The sequence below is a fragment of the Schistocerca americana genome, chromosome 4, assembly GCF_021461395.2.
Source record: "Schistocerca americana isolate TAMUIC-IGC-003095 chromosome 4, iqSchAmer2.1, whole genome shotgun sequence".
NCBI classification, from domain to species: domain Eukaryota; kingdom Metazoa; phylum Arthropoda; class Insecta; order Orthoptera; family Acrididae; genus Schistocerca; species Schistocerca americana.
The window spans coordinates 784,267,282-784,285,533 of NC_060122.1; the positions used below are offsets into that span (position 1 = coordinate 784,267,282).

The following is an 18,252-nucleotide window of genomic DNA, read 5'->3' on the forward strand; positions in this document are numbered from 1 at the left end:
CCTAACTAACCTAAGGACATCACAGACATCCTTGCCCGAGGCAGGATACGAACCTGCGTCCGTAGCAGCAGCGGATCGGTTAAGTCTGATGATTTCAGGCCATGAGTACTTTGTGGCAACAACTGTCAACATTGGTGATGTATAGATACAATACCTATCTTTGGTAGTCATTACTAAGTGACAAGTGTATCTACCATGGAATGGCGCCTCATGCCAAAGCAGTTAGTTCACATGTACTGCCAGTACACTGTGAGGAAGATGCCTCCCCCCTCTCCCTTCCCCATGGTAGTCTAAATATGAGGCTTAGTGTTCTTCCACTGGTATCCACCAACTACTGATAACTCCATCAGTACATAGTGAATAAAATGTAAATCTGACTGGGAAAGGAACCTGTGACCATTTGAAGATACTTCCATTTAAATTACTGTTCACTTGTGCAGTCAAAGAATCCACATAAATTTGAACCTTGGCCAGAAACAGTATTTGTTTTTCCATTGCCAATGCCAAAGGGTGCATACAATAAGTCTTGGATACAAATCATCTATGCCTTTATTACTAAAATAAATCCCCTTGGTGTGGAAGTATAATACACTAAATTGCCTATTCAACTGAAGAATAAATTTGATTAGCTACAGTAATTCATATTTTACTTGACAATATTAGAATTCAAACCACATTTTATCTCAGTGTTATCCTTGTACTAGCTACAAATATTTTACCATTTCACCTACCTTGTACAGGCAAGTGTCAACCACTTGGTTGGCCACACTCTCGAGGTCATCTGTGAGAGCAAGACGAGAGCGCACAAAGGCACAGAGATCTTCATTAGACATTACATCCCAAACACCATCACAAGCCAAGACCAAGAACTCATCCTTTTCTTCATTTCTAACCACAGCTGATACTTCTGGTTCTGGAGAGACTAACTGCTCACAAGGGCCTCTGCCCTCCACATTTTTGTACTCGTAGTCACCCAAAGCACGTGAAACAGCCAGTGAGCCATTGACACGTTGGATCATTACGCTTCCGCCTGCACGCAAAATACGTTCTTTTTCTGCGGGCAGAACTGGTTTGTGGTCTCTGGTAGCGAATGTCGGGCGACCGCTCCGGCACAGTACAGCCCTCGAATCACCGCAGTTCGCTACGTACACCTGAGGATTAAATAACTGATTTATACTTTCAGATGAAACAATGGAACTTAAAATAGTTTGATACACTGTTGTTTTCAAATTGGTGTGGCATTATAATGATGCAAGTCCAATGTAAAACAAAAGATAAAAACTTTTTGCTATTCTGGAATTGTATATATGCTTCAAAGTTAATTTGCTGAAACACTCAAAAACCGAGGAAAAGTGAGAGGCAGAGTTTTAGAACTTTTCTGTAGTAGGAAAGGTTTACAGTGTGAAGTTTTGTGTGGGTAAGTCACAATCTACTTCTGTGCAAGTTTTAATCTTTAATCATATACATAGATGTACTGTAGCCAAGAGCTAAAGCACTTCCAATCAGTTTCACTACAGTTGACCAAAAGTGGAAGAAGAAACTACCGTTGCAGTTCAACAGTAAACTTTTTCCTGAAGGTTAACATTGGACAAGTTCTGTGCTGTGAGTGGATGTTGCCAGTGCTCTGTGAGACTGTCCCCATACTTAAACCAGATTTAAATCTTTGAGAGGTAATTTCAACCCTGTAACTTCATCATTCAGGTCAGCCTCCTTTATCATTGAAAACCTTGCTGGAACAGGAACTAGTGAAAGAAAGACAGGACTGCACCCTTGTCAATGTGAATAACCTAGTCAGTGAAGAAGAGACTAGACACTACTTGACCAAAACTGAACAATGCTTGCTGCAAGACACAGAATTGCTTAAAACTTTTTGCAATAAATCAAGTTACACTGCCCACAGAGGAGATATGATTATGGATATAAACAAGAAGAAATAATGCCTTTAGCAGCTTACTTAGCAAATGGCAACAAGGTCTCTGTATTTAGGTCACCTCACATGAGGTAGTCTGTCATCAACATTTCTGAAGCAGATAACTAATCTGTGAGACACCAGTAAACACCATATCTGTACTGGCGTCTCCATATTTATTCTGCATGCTGCTTTCGTATGTCACAGGGGACACACAGTGAACCAATATCATATTGTCTGCTGGCATAAGCTGTCATCAGTGCACCAGTCGGCAAAGATATAGCGTGAAGATCGATAGTAGGTGCTGGATCAAGCACGCCTATCACGAGAGAGGCCAAAGACGCACCGACAACTAACATGTCGCCAATGCCCTCTCAACAGCCTGTATTTAAGCCACAGCTGCTGACCTGAGGGCTGCGCATTCGCAGAGCGAGCTCAGTTCACATCGCAGGTTGCAGCAGATGGTGACCAGATTAGTGACCGTAGCAGGGCTAGCAGTGAGACCAAAGTTTATAATAGGAAGATTACCGATATTGTCTGTAAGCTGACTATTACTGATGAGCTTGTACCAGGAACATGTACTGTACTCAAGCTAAGTAGCAGTTTCACATAAATAAAGAACTGTATCAATCCACTTCTGCATTTGTGTTGTAGAAACAGGATACTGGCCACTCATAACAACATCCTCTCCCTTGCTTCCTATGGTACAAGACTCTACATTGGCAATGAGGGTAATTGATTGGCGATCGCAGATAATCAACTTGGCCAAAGATTTTGCTTGCTTCTCTTGTGATTTAGCTTGCCAGGGCGATCATTTTCAAGTGTTTATATTTGCTAATTTGTTGTTGTGATCTTACATGTATTCCAGGAGGGGAGCCACAGAACTAATCAAATTTCTCATTTCAGAGGCTTTGCTTGCTTTTTGCTACAACATATTTGTGTAAACCATGAATTCTCTGCTCCCTCCACCCCCTGCCTCTGCACCACAGCTGCTGACAGCCAATGTGATGGATCCAACACAAGCTTTTCAGGTTCAGAATCAACAAATAGCTACCTTGCTGATGACAGTACAACAAACTACTGGCTACACAACCACAACCGACCAACCAACCAGGCCAACAAGTGCCACTGACCAGTATACCAATGTTATGGCAATTTAAGGACACAGAAGAGGAATGGATTGAATACCTAACTCAGTTCCAAGCACACTGTCAAGTTCATCGTGTTCAAGATACTGTAAAGTTATAATATTTCCTTTTGATTGCAGGGTCCTCAGTGTTTAGGTTAATACAAAAACTATTCCCAACCTATCTCCCAGCACATTCATCTATGACCAAGTAATCATTGCATTAACTCAATACTATGACCAGCAAGTTCAAGTAGCTGCACCCAGATATCAGTTTTTTTCATTTGCAGGAAAAATTGGAACAGATGTACCGTCAGCGGTGTACAGAATTAATGGACATGACTAGTAAGTGTAAATATAAGTGCAGTTGTGGCAACTTTTACAATGATTTAATTATAAAAGATGCAATAACATTCAATGTCCCAGACAGTAGGATACGGGAACAGATCTTAAAGTACTCTGGTCCATCAATTCCCCTTGTACTGCAAATCTTGAGCAATATGATTCAGGTGCCATAGTGGCCGTTAAGTTTGACCAGGTCCCGATCTGTCAGGTTGAGTCACCCAATGCTCATGACCACCAAAAGCAGCCACAACAACAAATCAACAACAACCGCATATACAGCCACGTAGACATATAAACAGACCTGTGAATTTAGTGACATCTTGCCCTAGATGTTTTGCTCACCATAATATGATATGTTTGCCCATCACATAACACAACGTGTTCCACATGTGGAAAAAAAGGCCATGTCCAAGCAGTTCATTTGCAACAGTACAAAAACAAGAAATTTTGCCCATTCCCGGGAAAAACAGGCTCATGCACATGCAGTGAATGGTGTGTTTTCAAAACCTACGACAGGTTCTGACAAAAGTAAGATTCAGGTTGTGCTGCCTCCTCACCCTAGTGCTGTGTAATGACGTTCTAACGAACTACTTGTCTAATTATGTGTTCCTGGCCAGCATGTGAACTTTCAATTAAACAAGGTGCATCAGTAACTTTGCTTAATCGTGCCATGTACAAACAGTTACACTCGCCATGCCTTTCTAAATCTAGGAAGCACCTCACTGCTTATAACGGACAGGATATACCAGTGCTTGGACAGTACAGTTTTCGTACCACTTACAAATCTCACATTAGGACAGTGAATTTTACTGTGCTAAAATCAAGAGACAGTGAGGACATATTCGGTTTAGACTCCTTTGATTTGTTTGGACTTAGCATCCAAGACAACATACTTTCAGTATCTGTTTGTGCAACAAAAGACAGTTAATGAATTTCCTGGACTATTTTCAGAAGGAATGGGAAAAGCTAATAACTTTGTAGCGCATGTTACACTGAAAGACAATGCACAGCCTAAGTTTTTCTGGGCTCGGCTTGTTCCAATTGCTTTAAGAGACAAAGTAGCCAGTGAATTGAAAGAATTGCACGATAATTGTGTAACTGCTCCCATTCAAGCTAGTCAATGGGCACGTCCACAAGTTTTGTTGCTTAAGCCTTTTGGCCGCATTCGCATTTATGTTGACTTCAGGTCTACAGTCAACCCACAGACAGTGGTTGACACTTATCTGTTACCTTGCCCTGAGGAACTCATGAACAAGCTGGGTGCAGGACATTACTTATCTAAGATGGATTTGCATGATGTCTACTTGCAAATTCCACTGGATGAAGAATCATATTAAGTGTTTGCTGTAAATACACACTTAGGACTGTTCAAGTATTTGCATTTGCCATTCGTAAGTGCTTCCACACCCGGCATTTTTCAACGTTACTCGGAACAGCTGACTGCAAAAGTTCCATTTTGCTCAAACTATCTCGACGGAATTGTTGTCTCAGGTTGTACACCAGAGTAACACATTGCCAATTTGCGTACTCTTTTTTGAGAAGCAGGACTCAAGAGTCGTCTCGAAAAGTGTGACTTTCTTCAAACTGAACTACAGTACTTAGGTCATGTGATAAACAAAGTGTGCACCCTCTCCAGTCTAATTTGGTTGTAATCTGTGACCTGCCTGTTCCTCACAATGTGTCAGAACTGCAGTCAGTACTAGGCAAAATGACATACTACATTTGGTTCATATCGAATGCCGCTCAGATTGCAGCTCCATCGCATTGTCTGCATTGCAAAAATGTACCTTTTGCGTCGACTACCAAGACTGTCAAGACGCATTTCAGGAACTCAAAAATGCTTTGCTTAGTGACAGATGTTTAGTGCATTTTGACCCTGCCAAGCCAGTAGTTTTGCAAGTCGACGCTTCTTCCTATGGAATTTGCACTGTGCTTTCACACAGACTTGGCGCATAAGACAGACCTACTGCTTGTGTCTCAAAGTTGTTAACTCAAACTCAGTGCAGTTATTCTCAAATTGAAAAAGGAACTCTTGCTATTGTGTACAGTGTGACAAAATTCCATCACTATTTTTATGGTCACAAGTTCTTTTTAGTGACAGATCACAAGCCTTTGCACTCCCTGTTTCATCTGGTAAAGCTGGTTCCTACACGCACTGCTCAAAAATTGCAATGTTGGGGTTTGTTGCTTTCACAGTGTCAGTGAGCAATTGTGTACAGACTACAGCAAGGCATGGCCCTATCTCAGCTTTCAACTGGCCCAGACTATGATTTTGATGCATCTGCCGCATCTTGTTGCCAAATCTATGCACAAGACTCTGAATTGCTGGAATCTTTTTCCCTTACACTACAGAAAAATTGCACAGGATAGAGAAGCAAATCCAGATCTCAAGAATCTGTTGTATTACATTTGCATGTCTCTGACTCATTTATTGAACAGTACCCAGAACTCAGTTGTGCACCGATATTTTGTACATCTGCATAACGTTTCAGTTCAACAGGGTATCATTCTAGTTCAAAATTGCAGTGGACAACCACTTGTGCTTATTCCCAAAGTGTTGCAAAAGTACGTGTTGCGATTGTTCCACCTAGGACATTGGGGAATTGTTTGCACTAAACAGTTGGCGCAACAGCACTGTACTTGATAGGGCACGGATGCACAGATGGAACAGATGACATAACAGTGTCCCACACGAGTGGAAAACCAATCCGCTCTGCCACAGACATTAGCAGCTTGGCCTAAGACTCAATTCCCATGGCAACGGGTGCACATTGACTTTGCAGTACCATTTTGGAATACTCATTGGCTCATAGTGGTAGACTCTTAACAAGCTCCCATTTGCTTCTACTACCACATCATATAGCACCATTCAAGCATTGTCCTCCATATTTTGCATAGAAGGTTTGCCAGAAGCACTTGGGTCGGACAACAGATCACAGTTAATTTCACGTGATTTAGAACAGTTTTGTGAACGAAATGGCATTTGTCATCTAAGTGCTATGTTTCATCCCCAGCCCAACAGAGAAGCAGAATGCTTCGTATGCACTTTTAAACAACAGGTAGTGAAGCTTTGCACCACCCACATACAAGAACAGGTGTTGCCACTCTTTCTTGCATCCTATCGCTCCCCCCCAAGAGACGGACCATCACTGGTGGAACTTCTGCATGGCCACCGCCATCAAACGCTATTACACTTGCTATATCCAACTCACCTCAGCATCCGTCACCACCAATGGTCCACAAGTATCGATTTGCCGCGCAATCTTGGTCTTTTCAGGGTTTATGGCAACTGTGGGTGCTGGGAAAGAGGTGTGATCTAGGAACGCTTTGGCTCTTTTATGTACGTGATTGTAGGTCCTAATGGTTTGCAGCAGCACCATTAGAACCAAATTCATGTGTGTCATTTGACGTGTGATTCTGCTCATTTTCTTCCCCCAGATTCACGGCCTCTTGGGACTGTACTGCCTTCGCAGTTGCCCGTTGGTGCCACAGAGCACCCCAGGAGGAGTAGATGGACGATGCCCCCGCTGGCCCTGCTCGCCGACTCATTGTCACCATTGCTCCAGGACACACCCTCAGGCCTGGATGTGTTCCCTGGCAGCCGGTCAGGAGTATGCCATCCTCCACAGTCACAGCTTCCACTCATCTCTATGTCCAGCATCCTGCCTCCATCTACATCTACATCTACATTTATACTCCGCAAGCCACCCAACGGTGTGTGGCGGAGGGCACTTTACGTGCCACTGTCATTACCTCCCTTTCCTGTTCCAGTCGCGTATGGTTTGCGGGAAGAACGACTGTCTGAAAGCCTCCGTGCGCGCTCTAATCTCTCTAATTTTACATTCGTGATCTCCTCGGGAGGTATAAGTAGGGGGAAGCAATATATTCGATACCTCATCCAGAAACGCACCCTCTCGAAACCTGGCGAGCAAGCTACACCGCGATGCAGAGCGCCTCTCTTGCAGAGTCTGCCACTTGAGTTTATTAAACATCTCCGTAACGCTATCACGGTTACCAAATAACCCTGTCACGAAACGCGCCGCTCTTCTTTGGATCTTCTCTATCTCTTCCGTCAAACCGATCTGGTACGGATCCCACACTGATGAGCAATACTCAAGTATAGGTCGAACGAGTGTTTTGTAAGCCACCTCCTTTGTTGATGGACTACATTTTCTAAGCAATCTCCCAATGAATCTCAACCTGGTACCCACCTTACCAACAATTAATTTTATATGATCATTCCACTTCAAATCGTTCCACACGCATACTCCCAGATATTTTACAGAAGTAACTGCTACCAGTGTTTGTTCCGCTATCATATAATCATACAATAAAGGATCCTTCTTTCTATGTATTCGCAATACATTACATTTGTCTATGTTAAGGGTCAGTTGCCACTCCCTGCACCAAGTGCCTATCCGCTGCAGATCTTCCTGCATTTCGCTACAATTTTCTAATGCTGCAACTTCTCTGTATACTACAGCATCATCCGAGAAAAGCCGCATGTTCCACCCCATTGTCATTCGCATCTTTCTTACACTACACACAACAAAGATGCATCTTCTCCCTTGCTTCCTGCAGTACAAGACTCTACATATTGTACTACTTTTTCATTTCATTTGAGGGTTGTACACAGAAAAAAAGAACTGTATGCAAACCTTTATATAAGCTCAAATTTATCCAGTTTTCCTGCCATGGGAATAATTCATACATCATTGGACATGATAGTCTTTTTGACTTATCTGTGAACATCTGCTATTACAGTTTAAAAGTAAACCTTACATGAAGCAAATATTCATTTACAGTCCTCCCACAAATTATAAGCAAACATATTTATGGGTGAATCCGCTCTCAAGACTTTTCCAATTAATCTCATTTTGGAATCTGCTTTTCCGTAACTAGATCAACATACATGTAGTTTGTTCACGAGTGCCACAGTTAACTACATTAAGGTTATTAGGTATTCACACAGGTCACACATGCCCACAGACCCAAATGGTCTCTAAGGTAGTGCAAAAGCTAGATATGGTTCCCTTAATGGTCTAGATGAATTACAATGACCAACCTAACATAAGTCATTTAGTGTCACCCATGAGGAATAGTTCGTACCATCATCCATCACCCTACGAACTTTCAAAATAATGGGATAGATCGGCAGGATAATGCAATTGCTCCAACAAGACAGAATGGTAAATCTGAATTCATAATTGTGAATTTTTTCATGAGACCTGTATAGGTCTTGGGTGTTTTTACGCATGGAGAAGTGATAGAAACATAAATCAATATAATTAAATTTTCCCCCGAGACATTTAAGTCCCATCTTTATCTACGATAATGATGGAAGCTGAAGAAATGAATTAAAATTTGTGCCATGTCTGGGACTCGAACATTCAAGTCCCGGCCATGGCACAAATTTTAATTCATTTCTTCAGCTGCTATCATTATCGTAGATAAAGCAATATATTTCATGACAATAATAAATTGGTCATTGTTAAAATAAAACAATTTATTTGCTGAAGAGATCAAGTGGGGTGGGCCTGAAATAGAAAGAAGTATGTACAATATAATAATGCATATAGGGATAAATAAGAAGATACCCATAGACTGGAAGGAAGCCATTATAATATCACTGCACAAGAAAGGGGACCAGAAAGTACTGGATAACTACAGGGGCATCAGGGGCATCCCTCTCTTAAACATAGGGTACAAGGTTTTGTCGAGAATCTTGCAGAACCGAGTTGAAGAACAGCTTGGGCTGACAATAGGGGAGTAACAGTGTGGCTTTAAAAAAGGGAGGAACTGTACAGAACAGATATATGGAATACAAAGAATAATAAAACCCCAGACACAAGAAAGGAAAAAAGACAATAGTGACATTTGTGGACTTTCAAAAGTCCTACGATTCAGTTGACAGAAGTACTCTGCTTGATGTGTTAGAAGATAGAGGACTGGACGCAACAACACACGCAATAATAAAGGAAATGTTAAGTGACACTACTGCCAGGATCAGATATCAAAGCACGCTGTCAGACAGCTTCGAAATAAAACCAGGAGTCCGGCAAGGGGATTGGCTGTCACCAACTTCATCTAACCCGGTTTTGGACGAAGTAGTGAGACAACTAATTAGTAACACGAAGATCAAAGGTGTGCAAATAGGGTACAAGGTCACACACAATGCAACAGTGGACTGCCTGGCATTTGCAGATGACATGGCACTCTTAAATGAGACAGAAGAAGTGGCAAAGACAGCACTAAAAATTCTAGCCAAAACAGCAGAAAAGGTCGGACTGAAGGTTGTATATAAGAAGACCAAGACAGTGAACACTGAGTCTGACTGGAAGATAGATGGCCAAGCAGTTGAGAAAGTCAACGGTTTTCAGAAGATAACTGGTGGCATACAGAGCAACAGTAGCACAGTAGACAGGCGCAGCTTTTACAGAAGCTTTGGTATGCGGTGAAAACAACATATGGCAAGAAAAAGCTGTCACAAAATGCCAAATTGTGACATTACCCAGCAACTGTAAGAAATGCTGCTCTGTATGCATCAGAAATGATCACACTCGGCAAGAGAGCTTGTATACAGCTGGAGGAGGAGGAGCGGAAAATTCTGAGACACATATGGGGCACCAAAAAACATGGGGATAACTGGATACACGGAACATGACAAGTACTGTATGCAAATATTGAACCCATATCGAATGAGATACGGAAGAGGAGGTTACAATTTGTTAGGCACATTATGAGGATGGAGAAGAGAGGTTGACTAGGAAGATATGGAATGCAACATATCATACGGGAAACAACTGGGTGAAGGAAGTCGGAGATGACTGGAAGGCTGTAGGAATAAAAGAATGGAATCTGCAGGCAATAGTACAGGACAGGGAGAAGTATAAAGGGTTGATGGATGGTCGCAGGTGGCCAGACACCAAAATTAAAGTTGTCTTACCAGAGGAAGAAAGAAACAGAGGAAGAAAGAAACGGAGACGTGCAAAACAAACCACATGTGATCCTGATGGGTCCTAATGAAGCAGAAGAAGAAGAAAACAATTTATTTTGTCACAAGGACAACAAAGAGAGTGTATAAATGGTAAAATACGTTATTCATTTTAGCTTCATGTTTCTATCAGTATGGAATTTTCAGAAGTGCAATGTGCTCAAAGCTTTTTCACAAACAGGAAACCAGTAAGAAATGTAACCTTTCTATTTTCTTTACTCCAGCACACGAGACACTATCTCACAGCATACTACTTTCATGTCTTTAACAATATATCTGGGAAGCAATATCTGAGGAACTGAGGTGGTTTTGAATTTTCCGATGGCTGGCATCTGTAAATGCCTAAATTGCCCACTAGTCTTGACAACTGTTCCAATATACCTATTGTAGCCTACGATGATGGATGATACATTGTTTTGTACCATTCATTTCTTTTAATCACTTGTTCCATGATGTAAAAAAATCCCTTTGTCTACCAATTTCATCAGCAATTGCTTCTTTCAACACAGCAAACACCTCCTGATGACACTGTCTAGTTCAAGAGCAACCTATGTTTCTAGAACATCACACATCCTCTAGTTTTAGAACAATTTATTATTACACACATAAAAACACCAAACATGTGTCCAGGTAGTTCTAACATAATTCTTCTTGGATTTTATTCTCCAGAATGCCTTTGTCACTATAAAATAAATGACAGGTGCTCACAATCTGGCCTTGGCAGCCTGAGACAGTGGTCATGTGTGCGTGAGTTGTGTTTGGGTGAACATGTGTACGTGTGTGTGTGTGTGTGTGTGTGTGTGTGTGGCATGCGCACTCCAGAAGAAGGCCTGAAGAGTAGCAATCTATCATTTTCATAATATGAATGTTGGAGTAAGTATGATAAAGTGTTGGCCTCAGGTGTCATGCTGTCACATTTACAGCCTCATATAAATTTTGTAACATTCTTACTTCATTTATCTGGTCATTTTAAAACTCAATTAATTATATTGTTATTAATTTCATTTCAGTTTCAGCAAGTACAAATATATCTCTGAACTAGTTCAGCTGTTACAAGTTGATACTTTAACACAATTCCTGAACAATTCTCATTTTGCAATTCCAGAATACTTTTCACAAGGGGTGAAATTAGCTTTTTGTTAGTATTTATGTAAAGAAATCCCACACACATTAGGAACATTTACCAAGCAATTATCTTCACGACATAAGCAACTTTAAAATAAGCTTTGTTATCTAACTTATTTTACGAATTTCAGTGCTAAAAACTAAGGGCCAAGTGAAACAAATTAATGCCACAGCATGGGAAACACAAGTTAAAATTTAGTTTTGTATAATCAGTTAGTAAAAGCCAACAAATCCCTAAATTTTCTGTCTGCGATAATGAATGACATAACCGGTAACCATCAATATGATTTATAAGCGGTGGCGAATGAGCCATGGAAGTGCCAATTTAGCGACAGTTTTTGAGAGCAAGTTATGTATTAGTTATTGTACAATTAACATGTAATTGTGAAAGTTAAACTTTGTGTTAACCTGATTACTTAAACTTTCTCTTGGCATACTATATCATTAGCTACACTGTGAGGAGCTCAGGAAGTTGCAGCAAATTTTGGTGGAGCAGATATCACAAATAGTTTTGTAGTCACTGCAGCATCAGAGACTGGCAAAAAGTGAAGGTGACTATTCTCTACAAACTGTTACACCCAGAAACAATTCAGTTGCAGTGGACAATCCCAAGATTAAAGCTGCCCTGCTAATGAGGTTTTGGTAACAGAATTTTGAGTTTCAGATTGATCTATGCAATAATGGATGCTGATACTAGGGGAAAACTTTAAAGAAACCACTGGCATGAAAATCTGAAATGGACCATATGTTGACACAAGAAGTTGATTAAAGAGAAGATAACTAAAAATTAGACACAAATAATAAATAAAATGAATAAATAAAAATTTTTGTGGCATGGAATTACTTCATTGCAGACAACTAAGGTAAGTACTTTGATTGTTCATTATTTTTTGTGTGTGGCAGAAATTTTGTGTGAAGATTAGAATTTTAGTATGAAGAGCAACAGTAATGAAGACAGTAAACTATTTTCACAGTATACTTCATGGAATTTGAAAGGAGGGTTATTTTGAATGAGCTAAGGTAAAGGGCAGTTGTTGCCTTACTGTAATGTAACTTTCTTGGATCAGAAAAGAAGTAGGCTGAACAGAATTTGCTTATAAGTTGTCACTTGTAGAGACACATCTGACTGGATTAATAAATATTAATCATACAAGTTGAACACTGAACATATTCATTTTTCATTGAAGTTTTATTACATATCAATATGAGGAATGCTTGCACAAGAGCAACAGTTTGCACAGTGTTCCTTATTTTAGGTAATCACAATTGTACAGTACTGAGAAATGAAGGGAGGAATTTATTAATTGCTAATTTTATTACTTTACTAATATAAGCATCACTTCATTGACACGAGAGGAACACTATCACAAAACCATGTGTGTTTCCTTCTACTGAACAAAAGATTTTATTACTTACTATTTTGATGTTTTATGAATTACGCACTACTTTGCAGAGAGAGCAAGTGCAATGTCAAAATGAATATGCAATCATGCAAAGAAATTGAAAATAACTTATATCAATGAAAACAAAAACTAATTATCATGCTATATACACACTGTTTTAATTTGTATTCTGTCCTGGACGTGATAGCTGATAATGTACACATTACCCACAAATGCCATGTAAGGATTCCATGAACCCATATTGGTAGAAGTGAGAAAACTTATCTTGCTAGAAAGCTACTGTTTATGAAACCATTATTGTGTCACAGTGATGAAACTTTAGGCTATTTAATATGTGGATATTTGAATATCAACTGTATGTAATTGTTTCCTGTTCTGTTTCTTTGTAGACTATATTGTGTATGTTGGACTGGTGAGCAGTGACAAAGTTAATTGTACATATCTGCGGAAATTATAGAGCAGAGAGACTGTATGCCTGGGAGCACTAGAGGAATATTGAGAGACTGGAAGGAGGTGTTGTCACATATGGACTGAGATCTTCTCAAGCAGTGAGATTTTGTATAATGTATGATGTTGTATAATTGATTCTTTTATTTCTTTTTCAAATAATTTGGAAATGTTCAATGTTTAAATCTGAATCCTTTTGGTAAGCTATGCTCTGAGCATGTACTCACAGTAATTGCATAATCTGATGTGCTGCGGTCACTGTTACATTTTATATTCACTAATCTGTGAAGTCAACTTCACATTGTGCTGAATGGTAACTTTTGGGGAATCGTTCATTTATACTATGTTTCTGACAATTGACTTAAGTTTAATTTTTGGCAGAGTATTGTACCCGATTGTCATCTATGGTACTTTGGGGGAGTGAGGAGTGTTGAAACGTACCAATACATGATCGTCAGGATAAGTATAACATGATGAATTGTTGACTTAGGTGTCTGGCTGCCACATTTACAGGCTCAAATAAATTTTGTAACATTATTATTTCATTTACCTGGTCATTTTATAACTCAATTTATTATACTGTCACTAATTTCATTTCAATTTCAGCAAGTATAAATACATCTCTGCACTCGTTTCACTCCTAGTAATCGATACTCAAGCATAATTCATAAACAATTCTGATTTTGTAATTCCAGAATACTTTTCTCAAGAAGTGAAACTAGCTTTTCGTTAGTATTTATGTAAAGAACTCATGTACATGTTAGGAAGATTTTCTAACTAATAATCTTAATGATATAAGCAACTTCTTAAAAGCATTGTTACTGAACATATTTTATGAATTTCAGTATTAAAATCTAGGAGCCAGGTAAAAATGTCACAGCACAGGAGGGGCGAATTAAGACGACGGTAATTCAAATGAAATCCTTAAAAGTTCCACAAAATTTTGAAAAGTTGTGCGATGGAGCTGATAGGCAGCAGCAGTGTTCCTTGAGTTTCAGAAAGTTTCTGACAGGTGGCAGAGTGCTACAACAACACAGGAGCAGGCAGCAGCATCCACAAAAAGATGGCTACCCTGCTGTCAACATGCATCATGACTGAGCAGCAATCTGCGACACATTTTTTTGGCTAGTGAAGGTGTCAAACCAATCAAAATTCATCGCAGAACGACAACACAACTCAGAACAGCGGCTCATGATTGGCATTGCAGCCAGTGTATGAGTGGTGTAGGATGTTTAAAAGTGGTGTAACTTCTGAGGTGAATGCCCCAAGACCGAGCAGGCTCATCATGTTGTGACGGACAAGAAAACAGTGTTAGTGGAGGAGCTTGTAAAGGGAGACAGACGCATAACGCCAAATGAAATAGCCACAACTTTGAAGATTAGTATTGGTTCAGTACACAATGTTGTTCACAAGATACTGCACTTCAACAAGGTGTCTGTGAGATGGGTGCCACATCAACTGTCTGCCGAACTGAAAGACTGTCGTGATAATGGCTGTGAAAAAATTTTGCATCATTTCCATGTCAAAGGTGGTGCGTTCCTGAGAAAAACTGTTACAAGCGATGAGACTTGGGCCACCTTCGACCAGAAATGAAAAGGTCAAGCAAGGAATGGCACCACAGGTCATTGCCGAACCCGCACTCAACTGTCTGCTGAAAAAGCCATGCTCATTCTCTTCTGGGATGCAAATGGATTAATCTTGGAGCATTATGTGGATAGGGAAGTGACCGTAACCAGTACTTGTTATCAGAGATTCAGAAAAATCAACTTCCCCCGTAATCGGAAGTAAAGGAAAAGGACTTCCGACTTCAAAAGTACTGCTACAGTATGAGAACACCATACCGCATACAGCCTGTTAGACAGTTGAGACTATTGAGGAAATTAAATTTGAATGTCTGGTACATCCTTCTCATTCACTAGACATTGCTCCTAGTGACTCATCTGTTCAGTGCACTTAAAGAAGCAATGACAGGCAGGTATTTCAGAAGTGACAAAGAGGTCACACACATCCAAAAGACTTGTTTCCTCATGGTATCTACGCACTTCTGAAGCAGTGGAATATGCACATTCAATGCCACAGATATTATGTCGAAAAATGTCATGTAGTTTTTTGCTCATAGCTGCAATTAAAAGCATTATAGCACTTTTATGGTTTTCATTTGAATCACCATCATAATTAATTTTGTATAATCAGTTAGTAAAAGTAACAAAGTTTTTGACTGTAATCCTCAAATTTTCTGTCTGCAATAATGGATGACATAACCAGTAATTACTGAAATGATATATAAGCAGTGGCTAATCAACCATGAGAGTGCCAGTTTTGTGACAGTTTTTGAGAGAGCAAGTTTTGTATTAGTTATTGAGTAGGCTAATAAAGATGCAATTGTGAAAGTGAAACCTCATGTCAAACTGATAGCTTAAAATTCCTCTTGGCACACCAAATCATTAGCTACACTGATGGACACAGGAAGCTGCAGCAATTTTTGGTGGAACACATACTGTCAAATTTTTTTTACACCCACTGTAGCATTGAAAATCACCAAGAAACAAAGCTGAGTATTACCTACTAACTGTTACATCCAGAAATAGTCCCATTATATTTCACGCTGGACTGGCTTTGTAAACTACTATATTTAACTCCAAAACACCTTAACCTTGATAGGGCAAACTGAATTTACCACCATACCTAGTACGGTGCATTGTGTTACCAAATAACAAGGACATAGAAGATCACATTCCATTAAATTAATTTGATGAACATTGGGAGGTATTTCACTTGAGGCTGGTTTGTCTTAACCAACTGCATATTTCTAGAACTTGGAGAGGTATGTTTAAGCCAAACATAGTCCATCTGCAAATATTAAAGACAAACTAATGATAGAGTACAACAAAATCTATTTTCCAGAGCTCTTGTATCTGTAAGTTGAATGGTTATCACATTCAGAGTTTGACTCATTTGCTTCTTTCATTTTTTTCCACAAATGAGTAATGTCCAGCACTTATGGTGGTATCTATACTCTCTATCTTTACTTTTAATGAACTACTATTATTTCAGCAAATTTCAATATACCATAAAAACAAACTGCAAAAAACGCTAAGCTTAGACCAGAAGTATATCACATTTTGTTACCCAACACTGCAGAACATGCATGTATGAATTGCTTGTCATCTCGCCTATGTGTATGGCAAAATAGCAAGCCAATGTAGACACACACACATTTTTACTGAAAATGCAAGCCACAAAGCAAGACATTGGTCATCTCATACATCTTTCGTAACTACTAAGAAAAATCAGATGAACTGTATGTTTACTACTGTGTCCTTCCAACAAGACAGCAACCTGAACTAACCACACACATCCCACAGGTGGTCACACTACAGGCACCATCTGCCACAACAGGTACAAGTGCCTGCAAGACAAACTTCAATCCATGCTTGCCTTACACATTGGTAAACATTCTGGAAAATTACAATAGCCAACTTTTTGTCCACAAGGTCCCCGGGACCCACCACGACAGGCACCACGTCCACTGACAGCTGAATACACTTCCATGTCCTCGAGCTGCGACTGCGGGCCTTAATTTCCTACAGGGTGTCGTACGTCTGCTACCACGTCGCACTGTATCCGTGTGCAGAAACAGTATTTCTGCTGGTGCACAACCACGGAACTGCTACTGAAATAGTCATTCCTTCGAGTTCTCTGGAACAGACGTCAACCACGATAGCGGTCCACTGATCACAGCTCTCGCTAAGGAACCGTCGTCAGACAGCCGCTGTGCTGCGCTCGACTTCTAATCCCTACCGGGAGTGTAGGGCAGTTACTTCACTTCTTCAGACTTTGGCCTTACACCATCTAAGAGCATATGGCCACCTTTTGCCAAGACTGTGACTAATTGTGTTATTAACTCCAGAATATTCCTAGTGAATCTGGATTTGTTAGTCACATAGGCCACTGGCCATTTAATCATTATTTTTCTTCCCTGTTAGGAATATGTCCCAAACAAATTTTCATTTGTACGTAACTTAAATCCCCGTGACAGAGACACATATTTAACAATATTTAATAAACATGCTCTACACTGTTTACCTAGGCGGCATTCACACTGCGGCCCCACTGGCATGGGACTTATCATTTACCATGCAATATTCCCATTGTTGCAGTTTAAGTATGCCTGAAGTTAATCCAAATAACAAATTTTTGGGCAAAAAATATATCCTTGCCATCTAATGTAAAGTGTAATTATGTGATAAAATTGTGTCGGTAGGAACTGCACAGCCCAAACAACGTACAGATAAAAGCTTAAAACTATCTGTCAAAAGTACGAAGAATATTTGACTAAACTAGCTGATAAACAGATCTGAAGCAAAGAATTCTGAAATCAGAGTCTCAAATCCAACAATAGTAATATGTTTAATCTACTTGCAAACATACTGATAAAACGATTATGGATTACATAATAGCGAACATGCAGCAATACACAACAGTATCAGGGTAATGTTTCAAATGGTTTAATTTTGCTGATGCTGTTGGCTCAAAGAGATAAGGAATGAAAACAGGAAAGTATATCCACACTCAATGCCACCACCACACAGGTTCAATCCAAGGTAGTTTTGTTATTAGAAATACAATAAGCTGTTGGACTGCCTGTGCAGTGAGACAACTGTTACCACCATCTAAGGTAGTCTCGACCTCGTAACAACTACATTATGTCACGCATATATTTTATTTAGTGTTTTGCACATTCAGGTACATTTTACACTATGAAACTACTTTAAATACATCAGTTTGTGCCTTTTCATGTATTATTCCACTAAAATTATTATTATTATGTGCAATAAACAAATATATAAACCTCACTTTAGTCTACATTTTCTGACATTTAGTTACTCCAGTAAATATATGC

General features: G+C 39.7%; 1 protein-coding gene across 5 annotated transcripts in view; it reads right to left on the reverse strand.

Annotated features, from left to right (window-relative positions):
* Positions 1-18,252, reverse strand: part of LOC124612978 (protein phosphatase 1A) — a 233,522-nt gene that overhangs the window by 154,766 nt on the left and 60,504 nt on the right. For all 5 annotated transcript variants that reach the window (XM_047141510.1, XM_047141506.1, XM_047141509.1 and 2 more), the window contains one exon: positions 732-1,151. In XM_047141510.1, the coding sequence (XP_046997466.1) occupies positions 732-1,151 (420 nt within the window). The remainder of the gene's footprint in view (positions 1-731; positions 1,152-18,252) is intronic.